This window comes from Suricata suricatta, chromosome 3 (genome assembly GCF_006229205.1).
Source record: "Suricata suricatta isolate VVHF042 chromosome 3, meerkat_22Aug2017_6uvM2_HiC, whole genome shotgun sequence".
In the NCBI taxonomy this organism is placed as follows: domain Eukaryota; kingdom Metazoa; phylum Chordata; class Mammalia; order Carnivora; family Herpestidae; genus Suricata; species Suricata suricatta.
In genome coordinates, this window is record NC_043702.1 from 7,786,248 (window position 1) to 7,806,434 (window position 20,187).

The 20,187-nt window shown below is 48.3% G+C and overlaps 1 protein-coding gene across 1 annotated transcript in view; it reads right to left on the reverse strand.

The window, feature by feature from the left end:
• The window catches only part of ARMC9 (armadillo repeat containing 9), a 124,438-nt gene extending 107,944 nt beyond the window's left edge, over window positions 1-16,494 (reverse strand). The window contains exons 1-5 of the mRNA XM_029932870.1: window positions 16,399-16,494; window positions 10,161-10,250; window positions 8,660-8,785; window positions 2,577-2,747; window positions 946-1,101 (exon numbers count right to left, since the gene is read on the reverse strand). Of these exons, the coding sequence (XP_029788730.1) occupies window positions 946-1,101; window positions 2,577-2,747; window positions 8,660-8,785; window positions 10,161-10,211 (504 nt within the window). The 5' untranslated portion in view covers window positions 10,212-10,250; window positions 16,399-16,494. The remainder of the gene's footprint in view (window positions 1-945; window positions 1,102-2,576; window positions 2,748-8,659; window positions 8,786-10,160; window positions 10,251-16,398) is intronic.
• Between the last annotated feature and the right edge of the window lie 3,693 nt (window positions 16,495-20,187).

Below are 20,187 nucleotides of genomic sequence, written 5' to 3' on the forward strand. Positions count from 1 at the left end.
AAGTCTTCACTCTGAGAAAATCTAACATTTCAAGTTCCATCACCTTCCTAACTGTTTTATATCTTCAACCTCCTGGGAGACGAAGGCGGCCAAACTAAATTTGACGGACAAAGAAACACAAGCACAGAATTCACCTGGGGATACTCTGCAATGAGCCTGCTTTGACGGGACCAACCGTCAGCTACCCGGCCTTCAATTTAGGAGTGACGGGAGTGGTGCGACTAAATTATAACGGAGCAGGGAACGGAGATGGGCTGGGTTTGGAAAGGGAAGGGCATCTGTTGTTCAGGGGGGCGGGAGACTCTCCAAAGAGATTCTTAGAAACCGTGTGAGATCTTTCTTTAGAAGAAGCAACTGCATCACTACTGTTTCAGTCTCTTAAACAAACTTTAAGAAGCCTCTCAGAGGACATCTTAATTTTATTAGGTCAACAAAAATTACTACAATGGATAAACAAACACTCATAACAAGTAGTATGCTGAAATGTCAACTAAGGTGAAGTACACCGATTAAAACAGCGCCAGGCAAGCAATCTGAAGGAAATCCTAGTCACCAGCCAGGTAATCGGACATATGCCGAGTGAGACTCTGAATACAAATTAGAACGTACATGGCCAGCAATTACGTAAAATAACCTAGTTCTTTTCAGGCTACTATGTTTCAATGTAATTGGATAAATTATCCTTTCAATACCAAAAAAAGCATGCACAGAATGGTTTAGGAAGTATGTACACTTAAAAATATTCATGTCAGGCTGGGTTAACAAGTCTTAGTACAACCCCAAGTCACATTCTATGGCATGAGAAAAGTTTGGCAAAGAAACGATCTGAAAACAAGCAAACTTTAGGGTGTTTTTACAGCATGATTCAGAAACCACTAGCGTATACAGGATGAAGCCCCAATGCGGCCCTGGGATCTGGAACAAGATTCAGAGGCCATCACTCACCTGGAAGAGCTCTTTAAATGAAGGGTGGACCATAGGGTTGGGAACGAAAGGCAGAGCGTAGAAAGGGAGAAACTCCGTGGTCTGGCTCAACGCCGCCCCTTTGGTCTCCAGGTAGGTTTTGAAATAAGAAATCCTCTCATCCAGGTCCTCTCTGTCCTGCAAAGAAGAGCAGATGCTCGCTGGGGCTGTCCTGTTGGCCGTCCAGCCCGCCCTCCGGCCCGCCCTCTGAGGCCCGTCAGCTCCAGCCACGCTGGCGGCATCCTCCCCACGTGGCCAGTAGGCAGACTGTCTCCTGTCATTCTACCACCACCCCCACTTTCACCCCTTGACCAAACTCTGTCAGGAATTTCAGAGAACTAGGTATATCGTTCAATATGCAGCGCTTTTACTTTATTATCACTGTTTTCCCTCCTCCTTAAGTTCGAGATGTCATTTCTCCCGGCAGGACAAAACCTCACTGTGCAGGCCTGCTACAATTTACGTAACCGAGCCCCCACTAGTAGGTACTACTAGTAGGTACCGGACCGTTTTCACTTGTCAGACATCGTAAACATTTGTCTGCGCCCCTGGGATTCCCGCAGGAGAGGTGTCTGAAGGGGAACACGTGGACCTTTACAGTGTTTTGAACCAGAAGCTTCCACAGCATCCCCCCCTTTCCTTTTGAAGCTAAGGACTGATCTCGCGGGCTTCACCGGTTCCCTGTGTGATCCAAGGCCACCCAGTCCGTCTCAGGTTTCGATTCCTCCTGCGCCTCCTTGAGCTGCTCAGCCTGGAACCGGGCGCCCTCCTCCGCTGACCACCAGGCCGCCCCGGTTACCCTGTGTGTGTCTGTCCTTCTCATCAACACAGCTCACTCCGTCTACACTGTGGATCGCTTCTCTGCCTTTTGGCTAAAATCAAGTGTAGCCTGGCCCTCTTCTGGCCGCCGGGCTTAAACTAATATGCAACATTTATAGATTTTCTTTACAGAACAGAAATAAATATAAAGGAAATGAAAACGTCCCATGATCTCACCGCCGGGAGCACTGCCTTGAGGAGCAGGAAAGCAGGAATGGTGACCACAATGTACCATAGAGCTGCCCACTCCACCACTGACCCCTCCTTTGGCCCCCAGACATTTGAATGAGTGAACACAGGTGCTGGGGCAGTAGTGAATGCTAGGAGAAGCCACTAAAGCTATGCACGCGGTCAAACGTCAGCACGGCCCCGCCGCCTTGTGTCGCCGCTCTGCCCCCTGCACACCGGCTCAAGGCCGGCAGCGGCCATTCAGCGGGTGCTCAAACGGTCCTTCACCAACTGGCATCTTTCCGCGGCTTAAGCTCAAACTTCTCTTCTAATACACAGTCTAATCTGTGGTCTCAGGAGCTGTTCTCGTAGACACACATGTATTTATTTTAAATTGCCAACTAAGGAAACTTCATTTTGCGGAGGTTTCAAAAATGTGAGGCATTGAGGAAAACCGTGTAGCTTTTAAGACAGAAATTATTAACTCTCCATATAAACTAGAAAATAAACTGATGGGAATCAGCTAGAAAATCATTCACAGGACACAAGCTCAGTTGGAACACAAGCAGTGCCCATCCCCCTCGAACACGGCACTCTGGCCCACACAAAGCACACAGGGAACCTACAGGTCTCCCCGCGGAGTGTTTCAGAAGATAGATGGCAAAATGGATGTGAAGATAGAATTCCAGCTTCTGGGCCAGGGAGCCACCATCACGGACGGAACTGGGCACGTGCTCCTCCCACAAATCGAAGAACACCTTCTGGTCTCCGTTGTCAAATGCAGCAATGAGGTCCTTCTGCGGACAAGACAGGAGGCTGAGCCCCAGTCACAGGCATGCCCGCTCTCCCAACACCCCAGATCACCCCAATCCACCCAATACCCTGGAGGTTCCACACACTCCGGGGTTTCAATGTGATAACTCTCGGTCTCCTTTCCAAGATAAGGGACAAAAAAAAAGAGAGCTAGAGGCTCCAAGCTTCTTAGGCTGAGATTTCTGCAAATCAGCCCTGGTTGCGGTATCACATCTGGGCTTTAAAAGGAACAGATGAAACATTTAAGTCCCGGAAGTGGGAGGAAGCACTTGAGGCCAGAAAACTCGCAGGCGCATACACATGCTGACCCACGGCACGCAATGGACAAAACGCAGGCCGGGCCCAGGGCCCAGCCCGCAGCTCACCAACAGCAGAGCTGCACCCCGGAGCTCACCTACACCAGCCCACTCGATCCCGGGCCTGGCCAGTGGATGCTGCCATCGGCTCCCCGTTGCTAAAGCCTGTCCCACTGAGATGGCGCTCGGGATGGGACTCCAGATCCCGACACACCCACACAGCGTCCACCGATTACAGAAGTAGGGGAGCACAGGCTGGACATGGGGGAGGGGGCACAGGCCCGGCGCCATTCCAGCCTCGGGCTGGGCGAGTCTGACTATGCGGGCAGACAGTTTCTGGACTCACGGTGGGACAGCTGAAATAGGGAATTCTGGAGAAAGGAGGTGGCGATTATCACGCCGCCTGCCGCACACGAAGAATGATAACTGGCCCAATGCAAACACCTTGTGCATAACTTTGTGGGTTTAGGCACAAGGCAGAATGGAAAGAACTTCCTAATAGTCCAAAACAATGTGATTCATATTAATATTCTTCCTTATGATATCAAATGCCCGAGATACTCAGACCTGCATTTTGTGCTCATTTGTAAAAGCTTTTCTTGGATCGGATTTTCTGTGGAACCTCCAGGACCCCCACCCAACACCATTATTCATCACCTTTACTGGGTCATCGTTTTTTAACACGTTTTTTTTCTTTTACACTTTTTAAAAATGGTTTTATAGTATTCCTCTATCACCGCCTCTTTTGTGAAGGTTGTTTATAAATGAGCTTGTTAATATCATAAAATGCACACGTACTGAGCAACGTTGCAGTGTCTGGTTATAGTTGAAGACATTCATTAGTGAAGAATCGCCAACTACGGTTGTGACAAGTGTTCTCTATGTCATGTGATCCAGAACGTCTGAATATCGGGGCGCCGGGATGGCTCAGTCAGTTAAGCGTCTGACTCCTGATTTTGGCCGAGGTCATGATCTCAGGGTTCGTGGGTTTTAGCCCCATGTTACAGTTCTGTACTGACAGCGAGGAGCCTGCTTGGGTCTCCCTTTCTCTCTGCCCCTCCCTTGCTTACACTGTCTGTCTGTCTCTCTCTCTCAAAGATAAATAAACATTTTAGGGGCGCCTGGGTGGCTCAGTCGGTTGAGCCTCCGACTTTGGCTCAGGTCAGATCTCACGTTCGTGGGTTCGAGCCCCGCCTCAGGCTCTGTGCTGACAGCTAGCTCAGAGCCTGGAGCCTGCTTCCAGTTCTGTGTCTCCTTCTCTCTCTGCCCCTCCCCCTCTCATGCTCTGTCTCTCTCTGTATCAAAAATAAATAAAACATTAAAAAGTTTTTAAATAAATAAATAAATAAACTTTTTTAAAAATCAGAGAAAAGCTGTTTAAAAAAAAAAAACATCAAACACTCCTTACTTTGGAAGGTCTTGGCATATATTTGAGCAGAATGTTTCCAAGTCAGTCCTACAATAAGCATCTGCCTCCTCAGAAACGTCCTTTTGCTGTTCCTGAGCCTTGGAAACAGCGAAGGGCAGCCCGGCAGCAACCAGGGGCAGGCGCTGCCCCACGAACTTTGAGCAGCCAAGCTCTGCCTCCTCTGAAAGAGCAGGCGGAAGCCCGGTACTGACAGCCACCGGGGTGAAGGGCATCTTCCCGGGTGGCAGCGATGCCGGGCCCGGCCCCACGCCAGGCTCGTCTCTGCTGAGCCCTGAGCCAGCACTGCCATCCCCGTGAGCCACCCTGGAGGAAGCACTGTCCCACGAGCGGTCTAGTGACCAAGAGCTCTTTGTGTGAATGAGCCTGCTGCAGACTCTTGGGAGTATTTTAAGGCTTTGAGTCAGGGTGTTTGTTATGCGCCCTGGCAGAGTCCACACGTCAAATGGGCCGTGTACAGTCTGTTCTAAATTCTACACTTATAGGAGCGCATGGGTGGCTCAGTTGGTTAAGCGTCCTACTTCGGCTCAGGTCATGATCTTGAGGTTCATGAATTTGAGTCCCATGTTGGGCTCTGTGCTGACAGCTCATGGCCTGGAGCCTGCTTCGGATTCTGTGTCTTCTCTACCCCCCAGCAACCTCCACCCCCCGGCTCACCCTCTGTCTGTCTCTCTCTCACTCAAAAATAAATAAACATTAAAAAAATTTTTTTCATTCCACATTTGTAGACCTGTGACCAGGTTTGTAGATCTGTACCTGGAAATAGTCCTTGCATTTAAAATAATATCGACATACAAAGCAATTCTAACTTACATGGTCACAAATACTAATGACCTTCTCTGATATAAACCACGGTCCCAGACAGAATCACCAAGATCAGAATATTTACACCCCATCAGTAGTAACTTATAAACACACATCACACACATGCACACACACATCTTAAAGAACAGTGCTTAGGGAAATTCTCCATGTGTTGAGTGTCCCTGAAATTCTGCAATATCTTTGCTTTTCCTTTTGCTCAGGCTAGTGATCCCGCTGGGCACGGCTGCTACTGGAGGGGCAGAAAAGATAAGCTTGTGGCAATCAGAAAGTTCCAAGGTCTTTCCAGTTACAGAAAAATGGACCTGAACACACCTGAGAAATGCAAACCAAAAGCACAAGGTATCACTTCACATCCATTAGGATAACTACTATGAAAAACAAAACAAAACAAATTAAACAGGTGTTGGTGAGGACATGCAGAAATGATAACCACTGGGCACTGTTGATGGGAATATAAAATGCAATCACAATGGAAAACAGTAGGAAGGTTCCTCAAAAAATTAAAAATAGGGGCACCTGGGTGGCTCATTCAGTTAAGCCTCCGACTTCGGCTCAGGTCAGATCTCACGTTCGTGGGTTTGAGCCCCGCGTCAGGCTCTGTGCTGACAGCTAGCTCAGAGCCTGGAGCCTGTTTCCGGTTCTGTGTCTCCCCCTCTCTCTCTGCCCCTCCCCCTCTCATGCTCTGTCTCTCTCTGTATCAAAAATAAATAAAACATTAAAAAAAATTTTTTTTTTAAATTAAAAATAGAACTACCATATGACTAGTAATCTACTTCCGGGTAAATAACCAAAATAACTGAAAGTAGGGTCTCAGAGATGCTTGCACACCTACGTTCACAGCAGCACTATTCACAACAGCCAAGAGGTAGAAGCAAACCAGGTGTCCGTTGATGGATGAATGGATAAACAAAATGAATTAGCCCCCAGCTTTAAAACGGAAGGAAAAGGGCGTCTGGGTGGCTCAGCTGATTAACTGGCTACCTTCAGCTCAAGTCATGATCTCACAGTTCGTGGGTTCAAGTCACGCGTCAGGCTCTGAGCTATCAGCATGCTTCTGATTCTGTCTCCCTCTCTCTCTGCCCCTCCCCTGTTCATGCTCTGTCTCTCTCTCTAAAAAATAAATAAAACATTAAAAATAAATAAAAAGGAAGGACACTGTCATGTGCTACAACATGGATGAACCTTGAGGACGTTATGTTAAGCGAAATCAGCCAGTCACAAAAAGAAAAATACTGCATGATTCTACTTATATGAGGTATCTTTAAGTAGTAAAATTCATAGAAACAGAAGTAGAACGATGGCTATGAGGGGCGGGGGAGGGGATATACGGGTCGTATTGTTGAACGGGGAGTTTCGATGTGCAAGATGAACAAGTTCTGGACATCTGTTCCGTCACAACATAAATATATTTAACACTACTGGACTGCATGCTTAAAAAGAGCTAAGATGGTAAATTTATGTTATGTGCTTTTTATTTTTTTTTTAATATGTTTTACATTTTTATTCTATTTTTGAGAGAGACAGAGCACTAGTGGGGGAGGGGCAGAGAGAGAGGGATACATAGAAGCAGGCTCCAGGCTCCGAGCCATCCACACAGGGCCCGACACGGGGCTTGAACTCACGGACCATGAGATCATGACCTAAGCCGAAGTCAGACGCCCAACCGAGTGAGCCACCTAGGTGCCCCTGTTATGTGCTTTTTAAACCGCAATTTTAAAAACAGACCCCAGAAACACTGAAGTCTTCTCGCAGCAGCTGCAAAAAATATACGGCAGCCATTTCTGGAGATAGCAGCCACACGAAGAAGTTTCCAGACACAGAGCTCATCCTGGTTATGTGTGAGGTTCACGGAAGAGTCTGTTTTGCGAGGTAGCTACCCAGGATCTGTTAGAGTCCTCTCAAGGGTACCTTCCATTAAGAGATGCATATGTATTTCTCCAACTTGCAGGGTCACGGTGGGGGGCCCTCCTTCCTTCCGAAGGAAGCGGGCACACTAGGTGCTGGGTGCCCAGGAGGGCGGCTGAGATTCTGAAGAACAAGCCCCACTCTGATTACAGCCTCTGTGTCCATGTCTAATAATAGCTGTACTCCAACTTCATGTTCTGAAAAATGTGCTCTGGGGTTGGGAGGTGCCCGCCAGGCTGCCCACTGCGGCAGCATCGCCAGACGTGCCTGCGCCTGACGCGGCAGCTCAGTGCCCAGCTGCCTGAGGCCTGGAGGGACACTGGGCCGCTTCAACAGTACCCCGTGCCAGGGCTGTTGGGGACCGGGAACAAAGGGATGGCAGCTGCAGCCTTACCTCCAACTCGTCAATAAGACTCTCAAACTAAGTGTCAATTTTTTTCCTGGAAGTAGGCATATCAGAAAAAATAAAGTTATGAAAGTAATAAAATCATGCAAAGCTGAAATACGTGGTCTCAGGAAACAGCATGCCTTCCGGACACTGACGGCTTCAAGGGGAACCAACTACTTCCTTGGAATGTTACAAACGAGATGGAGGCATCAAACAATGAATCAAATGAGGGCTTTTGAGGTCTTTCTGATTCTGAGAGCTGAAGCCTGCGCATGCCTGTCCTCCGCAGCCCTGGGGTTCTCGGAACCGCTCGGCCTTCCTCTCTGGACACTGCCTTTCCGTACGACCCTCACTCCCTGCCTCCTCCCCACCCCCGAACCTCCCCAAACGAGAATGCGGGCACCTGGAGGGCTGAGGTTCAGCTTGGCTTGCTTCACTACTGCGTCCCCAGAGCCTAAAATTCATAACCTAAACTGCTCAGGGTAGAGATCACATTTGTTTTAGTCCGTAAACATTGCAGGGTCTCTTCTCTTTCTTCTTCCCAAGGAACGTACTTGTGTGAAAGGTATTACATCACCACCCACTTCCTAGAGAAGGTGTATGTACTTAAAGATGACATTACTAGGTCACACAAAAACACCTAAGCATCTAAAAGTCACTCTGGGGGCACTTGGGGGCACCTGGCTGACTCAGTCAGTAGAGCATGCAACTCATTTCAAAAATAAAGCTTATGTTTATTTTGAGAGAGATAGAGAGAGAGAGAGAGAGAATTCCAAGCAGAGATTCACGATATCAGCTCAGAGTCTAACTCACGGCTTGATCCCATGCCCCTAGAGCATGCAACTCTTGATCTCAGAGTTATGAATTCAAGACCCACAATGGGCAGAGAGCTTACTTAAAACAATAAATACATGAATTAATAATTAATTAATTAGTTAGTTAGTTAGTTAGTTAAAAATCACTCAGACCAGGTTCCCAGAAACAATTCCGATATTCTCTACTAATGGCGTGTTTTACAAGAGAGACCAAAAAGATTAAAAAGAAGCAAAACGTTACCTGGATGATCAGTGATTTGGAATCCCTTAAAGAGCCACCTGCTGTCTTAGATAATGGCTTTCCTTTCATTTTGCATTCTTTTGAAAATGTTTTCAAGGTGTCTTCAAATTCGGCAAAATCTAAGTACTGTAAAAAAGAACATAAACGTATATGCATTTCTCTACTTTAACATCAACAAAGTAACTGCCTTTGAAGCAACTGTGCCAGCTCAGCTCATAACAGGTTATAACAGGTTATAACAGCTCATAACAGGTTAATCTTCGGGAGAATTTGGGATCCAGCTTAGAATTTACTTAGTCGACACACAGGCCAAGAGTCTAGAAAGACAGTATCATAGAAAATGCTTATTTACAGAAAATAAATGACAGAAAAAAATGTGACTTGCATGATTCATTACCATTATGAATAGAAACAAAATGATATGCGCAGCCATCTGCAAAAGGCAAAACTGATCTTCAGACAGCCTGATGGCTCTGGGCACTTGCTACTTGGAACAGGCACTAGAAATGCCTGTCCTTCAGGACAGAACATAAAAGACGGGCAACAGGCAGCGTCGGCAGTGACCGTCAAGCCAGCGCTAGAGCTCGCCCTGTCCTTCCCACCATGTCCTCTACTGCTGTCCTCCGCGCTCCTCTGCCCTACTTCTCAGTTTGTGGCAGTCACATCTTTCGGTTTCCACCTCCTCGGGGTGGGCAACGTCCCCAGGCCCTGTCCACCACCCTTTGCGGTGATGGCTTTCAGCATTTATTCACAAGCACACGACAAATGCCAAAGCTGCATTTCCAGGGTGGGTGCCTCGCTCCACTGCCGTGGCCCGCAGTGCCTACCGGTGGTTAATCACAGAACAAAAACAGCAGCGGCCGTTTCTCTAGCACCAGCTGTGTGCCAGCCCCTTGCTAACAGCAGGAGAGAAGATAGAAAAGCAGAGGGTGTGGGTCCGATCCTTCACAAGCTCTCCGCGTAGGAAACCGAAACGTCCATTAATAGGTAGGCAGTAAGTTAAGCGGAGGCAGCTGCTCAATTTGAAATATTCTACGGCATTAAAAAGTATGAGGCGGATCACGGGAAGACCATCACGCTATCCTCCTGGTGATGGAGAAAAGTCAAACTTCAGAACAAGAGGCACACACATTCCACTTTGCAAAACAAACTGTAGACATGTAGATGCATTTTGCATATTCACTGAAAAAAGTCTGGGAAAATACACTAACCCATTAATAGTGGCCGCTGCAGGAGTGGGACAAGGAAATGGACTTTTCATACTTCCGCATTGTTTGAGTCCTTACCATGAGCATATGTTACTATTATAATTTTCTTTAAAGAAATTTTTTTCAATTTAAGATTTCAATTTAGTTATGAAAACAAAAAATATATATATTTAATGGAAAACAGATAACCCTAATGTAAGGATAGAAAACCCTTAAGACACTATAAAATGTGTTGCATTATAAAATACGAGTTTTCAAGGTCTTTTTCTCTGTGACCTGTGCTTTTTACATACCTCTTTCACTAGCGCAAGTAATTCTGATTCGTGAGCCAGAACGTCCCCCATGTTAGCTGTTACTGTTAATTCTCACAGCAGCAAAAATCTCTACGAGGCAAAAACAGAAGATAAAAGCTTTCGATACAATCATCTGTGAAATCATAAAAAGGTGGCCCCTTGTCCTAATCCCCAGAGCCCCTGACTCTGTCAGGTTGCACATGGAATTAAGGTTGCTAATCAGCTGACCTTAAAAGGGGGAGGGTATCTATGATTACCTGGTGGGCCCAGCGTCATCACCACGATCCTCATACGGAGACAAGAGGGTCAATGTCAGAGTGAGAGTGCTGGCCCTGAAGATGGAGGAGGGGCCCCACACCAAGGAATGAGTGCAGGCAGCCTCTAGAAGCTCAAAAAGGCAAGGAACAGATTCTCCTCCAGAGTCTTCAGAAATGAACAAGCCCTGGGGTGCCTGGGTGGCTCAGTCAGTTGAGCGTCCAACTTGGGCTCAGGTCATGAACTCACAGTTCGTGAGTTCAATCCCCACATCGGGCTCTGTGCTATCAGCATGGAGCCTGCTTTGGATCCTTTGTCTCCCCCTCTCAAAAATAAACATTAAAAAAAATATGAACAAGCCCTGTGAACACCTTGATTCTACCCAGTGAGATCCATTTTGGCCTTCTGATCTCCAGGTCACTAATTTTATGGTAATTTATTATAGCAGCATTAGGACATATGGAGGCTAAAATGCAAAGTAATTCCTTTTTCTATGACAACTACTTAAAATGAGCGTGAACATGGGCTAGAAGGTGGTGTAAATGAGAATCAAGGCTTGCTAATGAGATTGGAGAAGATTATTTTTCTTATTTGGTTTCCTAATATGCTATAATAGGGGATATATAATCCAGACCACAGAGTACATTTTAGAACAAAACAGAATTTGATAAAGTTCATTCACTTAAGAAAGACATACATTAAAATTAATCTGATATAAATACACACAGAGTCACCAATTCTTCACAGCCCCCAAGAAAAAAAATAGTAATCGGGGGCACTTGGGTGGCTCAGTTGGTTAAATGTCCAACTCTTGATTTCAGCTCAAGTCATGATCTCATGGTAGTGAGGTCAAGCCCTGTATTGGGCTCCATGCTGGCCTGAAGAAGCCTGCTTAAGATGCTCCTTCTCTCTCTCTCTCTTGCCCCACTCCCCCCCCCTCGGCTCCTCCCCGGTATGCACACACCCACTGGAAGGAAGAAGGAAGGGAGGTAGGGAGGAAGGAAGGAAAGAAGGAAGGCAGACAGACAAATGTAATGTTTCCTGAAGACCATAGACATCTGGCCTGGCAGTAATGGAGGAGGAGGTGGTATATACATTTACACAAGTGTTAACACAAGGTTCATGCACCAGAGAATTTATTAGGTCTTTTTTTCTTTTTAATTACATGTAAGGACGCACAACGCCTACGTGCGTTTCCAAGTGTTTAAATAAATAAAGCAGTGCAAACTTTTTGAAAAAGCACCTTCTGCTTTTTCTGTCCCTGGGTGTGGCCGAAGCAGCCCCTCCCTGAGCCGCACCCCCAGGCTCTTCACCCAGATTGGATGCCACCAGGGGAATGAAAAAGTCTTGGCACTAATACTAACTATGCCATTCACTGGCACCCGATCTGGGGCAGTCCCTGAAACTCGGAGCCTCTTTCATCTGTAAAATAAAGGGGAGGATTGATCAGACCTCTTCTAGTGCTGAGTACACACGATTCTGTAACAGCACATCTGCCCGCTAGAGTGCATCTGATTTGAATTATTCGGGCGCAAGTCAGGAAGATTGCATTTAGTGAATCCCCCCTTCTTCATGCTCTTCTCTGTCTCACCACCATCTTGTGGCTCCATCTCTTCCAAGGTTTGGGGACACAACCTCCCGTCCCCTTTCTCCCTACTTCCGTTTCTAGCCTGTTGACAAGTGATCTTTCCTCTCCTGCTCAGGACCCTCCTGGGCTTCCACCACCCTCCAGACGGCCACGCTCCTTCGGCCCAGCCCTCAAAAGCTACACAACTTGCCCTCCCACACTCCCTCCTTTGTTCTGCTAACCTGGGGCACACCCGGGACACCGCGGCACACGCTGCCTTCCCTCCCTCCAGGCACCCCCATCTCATTCCACCTCCTCAGGGAGACTCGCCTCGACTACCCTTTCTAAGAGGCCAGCCCCATCGCTTCTTGGCCTTTTGTCCCCTTCTTTTTTCTCAACAGCACCCACCACCACCTGACTTGAACACCCATCCGTTGAAGTACGGCTCACTGTGGATGCAGGAGCCGCGTCGCTGGGCGTCCCCAGGCCCGGGCCAGTGCCTGGCACACTGCAGTTGCTCGAAACTAATGAATGGAAGTAATTTCAGATATGAGGAAGACACAGCAAGGAAGGGGACAGAGCCTGGAGAAGAGGGGCATGGGCCTATTTCACAGAGTGTGGGCGGAGATGGCCTCCTGGGAGCCTCTGGGCAGAGAGGTGAGGACGTGAGCCCTTCCGGGCCGGGGGAGAGGGGTCTGCAAGCGTGGAGGCCACAGCGGGCTGAGGACGCCCGGGGTGGCGGGGGAAGCGAGGCAGACACTGGAGGCCATAAGGAGCCGCCCAGGTCACAGAGGCCTTGTGTGGGCGAGCGGCCTAAGCGTGACAGGGACAGGGGGACTGAGGAGGGACCGTCACCCCCCGATTTACATTTCCTAACAGCAATGTCTGCTATGGGGGAGAAGCTGAGGGGACCGTGTGCGGAAAGGGGGCCACTGCTGAGCCCAAGCTGGTGATGAGGGAAGTCTGGATGAGCGACGGGAACCTTGCGAGGTGTTGGGACTCCAGGTGTGGACGACCACACCCAGCACAGCCTGCGACTGACAGACTGGATGTGGGAGGTGAGGGAGGGAAGGGAAGGAGGGCACGCGGGCCTCCGCCGATGCCATGTGCTGAGGTGGGGAAGACGGGGGCAGGGGCCGTCTGAGGGGTCCTCAAGGGTTGCACTGCGGCCGTAGGCTCACAGCCCCACGAGCATCCCGGGGGGTGCTGAGAAGGTGGGTGCGTGTGAGCCCGAGTAAAGGGGAAGGCGGGGGCTGGAGAGAAGCATTTGGAAACTGTCAGCATAAAGATGGCATTTCAGGAGACGAGGATCCCGCACAGATGTGAGTCCCGCGGCCCAGGCCCGAACCTGGAGCACTCGGGCACCAGGGTCTCAGGGAGAGCAGAGGGCAACAAGAGACTAAGCAAGAGCAAGGACTTGGTGGTGGGACCCAAGCAGGAGACTGTGGCACCTGGAAGCCAAGGGAAGGCGATCCCCACATCAGCTGTGGCTCTGCAGGTCGAGGAGCATGCGGGGAAGAGACTTAATCCTTGGATTTGACAACACGGAGTTTGACAGTGACCTGGACGAGAACAGGGAGGCGCCTGACAGGAAAGGGTTAAAGACAGCAGTCACAAAGGAGAGACCAGGAGATGGTCACATAAAGGAGGGAGGGAGGGTGGCCAGAAAGAGATGGGAGGTGTTTCAAGGTAAAGAAGCCGGTTGAGAGCTGGCAGAGAGGGTGGGTGACTATGAAAACGGGGCAGGATTCCCAGTGCCAAGAATCTGCGTAAGACACACGGATTGGAGGGGCGCCTGCGCGGCTCAGTCAGTTAAGTGTCCGACGTTAGCTCAGGTCACGATCTCGAGGTTCATGGGTTTGAGCCCCATGTCGGGCTCTGTGCTGTCAGCACAGAACCTGCTTCAGATCCTCTGTCCGCCGCCTTCCCTCCCTTACTCATGCTCTCACGCACAAGAGCTCCTTCTCTTAAAAAAAAAAAAAAAGACACATGGACTTGAATCCAAAATGGAAGCAGTCTGTATGATTTTGCAATTTCTACAGCCACTTTCAGCTGTCTGAGTTAGGCTGGCCATGGTGAGGTCTTTCCAGGAGAGAGAGGAAAGAGAAAGCCAGGGTGACAGTGATGGAGCACTGAGGCTGGAGGAGGGGGATCGCAGAGCAGGGAGAAAGTGACAAGGTCAAGTACCTGCTCAAGAGGTCTAGGGCCTGAGATCAGCAGCAGGCACACATTCCTGTGAGCTTAAGAGATAAAAAGTGTGATCAGAGAGGAACAGGTGCTTGATCTGGGAGGTGATGCAGTCATTAGGACGTTGGTGGCCATGGCAGGGAGTGGAGAGCGGGAACGGAGGAAGAAGAGGCCTAAAAGATGAAGAAAGCGGAGGGACACCTGGCTGGCTCAGTTGGTTAAGCATCTGACTCTTGAATTCGGCTCAGATCATGATCTCACGTAACAGTGCAGAGCCTACTTGGGATTCTCTCTCTCTCAAAACAAATAAATAAACATTAAGAAAAAAAAAAAGATGAAGAAAGTGGAGTGAGTGGCCAGGATGGAGAAATCTCCAAAACAGGAGAGGAGGTGGAGGGGCAGTGAGCCAGGCGCCCTTGAGGGGAAACTGCGCACCCCCCCGTAAGTGGGCGGCAGGTGGCAAAGGCAGGGAGGTGCTTCAAAGGAGCTGGGGGTTGACGAAGGGAGGCAGTGATGTGAAGTGGCAAGGACACCTACCCTTCCTGGCACCTGCAGGCCTGCCACGTACATGAGGAAAGACTGCTACCGTTTGAGACCCACCACCTCTGTGGCCCTTCTCTGGACCCTCACCACCCCTGCCCCACAGTGGGCCCACCAGCGGTAAACCTCCGAGCTCCCCCACACCACGTGCTCTTTCACAACTCCAAACCCTCTGATGTACTCGCCCCCCCACAAACTTGCATCATCACACCTTAGCCCGGAACGGACCTCCTTCAGGAGGTCTTCCATGAACCCCTCCCCTTCCTTCCCTGTCCAGGCAATTCCCTCTCCTGGGAACTCATTTACTTCTACTGCTAAACTTATTACCTTGTTTACGAAGGCAGGGAGGTGGATTTAAATTTGACGTCTCCAGAACCTAACAGAGCCTGGTAGGCATGATAGACACCAAGATATTAACAAATAAATGAGGTCCAAGCAGAGAGAAAACAGTATTTTTGAAGACCATAGAACAAGAAAACTTTGTTGCTTTTAAGAACACAAGCTCTTCCTACCTCAGGGCCTTTGCATATACTCTTCTTGCTGCTTGCAACACTTTCCTCCTCTTTCTTCACCTGGTTAACCCCTGTGCTTATAAACATAGCTCACTCAAAGAAGTTCTTCAAGACTACCATTTGAATAAGATTCTGCTGTGATGATCTCTTGGTGAATGTGAGCCACTGATGGGTATTCTAGGGCTCTGACATTCTTGGAGATTAGAATTTTCTCTAAACCTTTATATCATAAAAAGTTCATTTATTATATTGTATGCCAGACAATGTGCAAAATGCCTCACATTTAATTTTCACAATAAATCTGAGAGATCAAAATAATTTATATTCTTTTACAGATGAGGTAACTGGGGCTCAAGAAGGTGGAGGTGCTCCCAATAAACCAGCCAGTATGTGACCAAAAGGTAGGAATTTAAATCCAGACTGATAGTTACCACTCCAGTTTTACCCAAAACCTGGGACCACCTCAATCAGGATCGCCTGGGGTCCTTGTGCAGATGAAAAGTCCTCGCGCCACCCTGATCTTACTGAACACCATGGCAGGCACGATGCTCAGAAACTGATTTAAACAAACTCCCTGGATGACTTTTACGCACACTCAAGTTTAAGAACCACTGCTCTCCTGTATGCACAAACTAAAGAAAACTTCTTCAGCCATTCTTGAGGACTGCAGTGTGGCAGCTTCTTAATTTCCATATAGTAGGGCCCGCAAGCGGGTCGAATACGGGGAAGGCTACGGGATTTGTCGGGAAGACGAATTTGCATACTTAGCATCCCAGTTTTGCTTAGACTGGAGGAAGTCTGGGGAGGGGGTAAGCTGAAGCAGATAACAGAGCGGATGGATCTAAAAGCCTAAGGCTACCCGCTCGAGCCGCCACTACCCAGCTGGACGACTTGCGGCCCCCTCCAAATTCGGTCCACCGCGGCACAGATCAGAGACTGGGCGGGAAGCGGCTGGGCCTGTCCTCGGTTTGTCCAGGAGGCCGCCTCCGGCCCACGTCAGAGTAAGAGCCCAGGATGGCCGAGCAGGAGTGGGGGCGTTCGGCGGCGGCTGCCAAGCTGGCTTTCCTCTGGGGCGAGGGCTTCGCTGAGCTTCGGCCCTCGGGCCCCGCCACTGCTGCTTCCCGCCCGGGGATGGCAGGCCCTGGGGCCGCCCGGCCGCGTCGGTGGATGTGCTTACCTGCTGCACTGCCGCGAGCACCCGAATCCAACCAGCTCCGCCGCCACTTCTCCAGCTGTCGCCCTGGCAACCGGCGCCGCCAGCCCAGCGTCACGTGAGGGCGGCGCAGCCAGTCACGGGACGCAGCCGGCGCGGAGCATCCTGGGAGGAAAGGCGGGCGATTCGCGAGCTGGGGCTGGGAGGCCTCCTGGCAGAGGAAGTGAAGCGAGGTTTTGCGGTGCGGCGGCCGCTGCGGGTGGCGAGATGTGGGGCGGCTTCCCCCGTCCTCTTCTCCACCACTTCCCATTCGTTCATTTCCACAAACGAGGTGCCTGGCGCTCTGCCCGGCTCTGGGGATGAACCGATCGGGCTCAACACCTAACTTCAAGGAGCTCGTTGTGTCCCAGGAAAAACAAGACCGGCAAGAGAGTACAGTACAGGGTGGTGGTCGTGGAAAAACAGGTGTTGTTATTCCCGTTTGCAGAAGCGACGCAGAGCTACCTTAGAACCAAAAATGTCACCCAAAATCTGCCTAAAGGCTTCACACTTCCGCCCCGCTGCAGCAGTTTCTGGGAATTTTAAGAAACGTTTCCCACCCCACACATGAAATTTTGGTTTTCAAACATAAAACAGTGCAAATCTTCCCTCTCCTTGCACGTGGGGCTTTGGGGCTCAAGGTAAACAACCCTGAAAGAGCACCTGCCAGTCTCTTCTTGGGAGGTTGGGGAGGTGGCTGGAGACCATACCTTCCAGGCATTGAGGTTCTGTAGTGAGAGTCTCCGTGTTTCCATCTCATGCTTCCAAAAAGATGGCCAAGGCCAGAGTCGCGGACGAGACATGGAGAAAACAGATGAGCTTTACTTTGAAGAAGCCCTAAGATGGTCTGTGGCCACCATCTCCCTGGCCCCCGGCCCTGCCAGTGCTCTTCTGGGATCTGAGATCGTCTTCAAAGAAAAGCTGTATTTGGCAGCCAGAGAAATCCTATGTAATACGTATCACAATAAATCTCGGGGTGTCTGGGTGGCTCAGTGGGTTAAGGGTTAGGGTTAGGGATCTGCTCAGGTCATGATCTCACGGTCGCTAAGTTCAAGCCGAGTTGGGCTCTGTGCTGACCGCTGACAGCTCTGCGCTCTGAGCTGTCAGCACAGAGCCTGGAGTTTGCTTGGGATTCTGTGTCTCCCTGTCTCTCTCTCTCTCTCTCTCTCTCTGCCCCTCCCCTGCTTATGCTCTGACTCTCTATCACTCTCTCTCAATAAATAAACATTAAGAAAAGTTTTTAATAAAAAAATAAATCTCCCCATTCACAATAAAAAGTTAACATTTGTCAGTTCACTGTGTGCCAAAGGTTGTCAGACAAATACAGAGCACTTAAATTTTAAATTTGGATTTCAGATATCCCAATTCTTGTCTCATAATGACATTATATTGTCCTATATTTGTATTTGCTAAATATAGTAACCCTATGTGTGCCCAGCATCATGCTAAGCGAGCTACATAGATTATTTAATTCACACCACATCCATGAGATGGATAATATTTTCAGAATTTTATAGATTAACAATGTGCTTTACCTGAGGTTGTACTTCACCAGACATGCTGATGTCTGAGCTGGGGTGCTCGCTCTATTGCAGTAAGCTAAAATACCAATCTCCTTGCCAGTCTTTGTCTTTGACAAGATAAAGAACAGGAGGTACAGAGAGGTTAAGAACTCAGAATTCGCACAGCAGAAGGAGTGGTGGAACCAGAACTGAATCTAGGTCTCTGTGCCTCTGAACCCTGGGCTCTTAGCTACAATAAAAACCACTCCGTTTTGCTTTGTCTTCTGGGTGCATTTGCCTGACTTCCAGGATTATGGTCATTGTGGTGGCCATTATCTTTGCCCATCACCTCTCTCCGTCCTGGCAATACACCTGACCACGGGCACGGGCACCCAGCTGGGAATGGACTAATCTTACCCTAGGGCTCCGGCCACAGTAATTGCATGTGATTCGAGCTGAGCCAATGAGAGTCTTTCATAGCCGTTTTTCTGTGAAGTGTGTTCAGGTTCTTGTAAAATGAGACTCCAGGGGAACCTTATAACCATGTCCTTTGTCACATAAAAAAGCCTGAGAAAATGAAGGTGTCACCCTGAGAGATGCAAAGAGAGCATGTTGGGGCCGTCAAATCCCTGGGCCCAGACTCGGAGTTCCAGAGAGCTGTTCTCATTCCAACAGCAGCTCCGGCGGCCCTCGAATCAACCATGTTTTCTATTCAAACTGATTCGAGATGGGCTTCTGTCTCTTGCAACCCAAAGAATCCTACTGCAGACATAATTTCTATATATGAATATATAATATGTTCATATATAATATATATTCATATATGCTAATTTCTATATATGAATATATATTCATACTAACTAAAAGTGGCCTCAACAGTGGGGTTTGTTATTAATTAAAAATGTTAAGTTAATTTTCTTACAATAAATCCAGAGGTAGCTTCTTACCAGTACCACAAGTTGTCAAGGCTCTAGGTTGGTTTCTGACTTGTAGCTTTGTGATGGTGGGTGATACTGGAACAGGTAGATAGGACTTGATACAGTGAGTCAATACACTGCTATCATTCTTTAGTTATCCTTTAAGAATTCCTTCAAATTCTTGAACATTTGTGTGATGCAAGCACTAAATTGGAAAAAAAAATCTCAATTTGGTATGTCCTGGTATGAAGACAAAGAGTATTTTTGTCACAAAGGCAAACTGCTTCCACCTGAAGCTCCCTCTGGGCAGTACCCGAGTTGACCCTACCTGTATACCCATGAGTTCAGAGCGGTACACTGAACCAATGCCTCGCCTTCCCCGTGCTTAGGCCTACCCAGACATCCCACTGGCTTTTTCTTGACAACTCCAGTTTTCCTAAAATGCCAATGCACCCATGGTGACTTTCTGGTGCCTGGGTGGCTCAGTTGGTTAAGTGTCTGACTCTTGATCTTGGCTCAGGTCATGATCTCACAGTTCGTGGGACTGAGCTCTATGTTGAACTCTGTGCTGAGAGTGTGGAGTCTGCTTGGGATTCTCTCTCTCTCCCTCTCTCTGCCTCTCCCCTGCTCATGCTTTCTCTCTTTCAAAATAAAATAAAATAAAATAAAATAAAATAAAATAAAAATCCCCATAAAACCATCACTCCATCTGTCATTATACAAGTTATTACAATATTTAAAAAATGTTTTAAAGTACTCTATCCAACGTGGGGCTCAAACTCACGACCCTGAGATAAACATGTGCACTCTCTACCAACTGAACCAGCCAAGAGCCCCAAAATGATTACAATGTTATTGATTATATTCTCTATGCTGTACATTTCATTTCTGTGATTTATTTTATAACTGGAAGTTTGTGCCTCTTAATTCCCTTCATTTATTTGGCCTGTCCCCCCACTTCCCTCCCCTCTGGAAACCACCAGTTCGTTCTCTGTATCTATGAGTCTGTTTCTGCTTTGTTCTGTTTCTTCATTTGTTTTGCTTTTTAGATTCCACATATACGTGAAATCATATGGTGTTTGTCTTCCTTTGTCTGACTTATTTTATCTCGCATAATACCCTCCAGGTCCGTCCATGTTGTCCCGAATGTCAAAATCTCATTCCTTTTTATGGTTGAGTAATATCCCATTGAATATATACCCCGCATCTTAGCCATTCATCTGTCCGTGAACACTTACATTGTTCCCATATCTTGGCAATTGTAAATAATGTTGCCATAAGCATAGGGGTACATATATCTTTTTGATTTAGTGTTTTCATTTTCTTCAGATAAATACCAGAAGTAGAATTCCTGG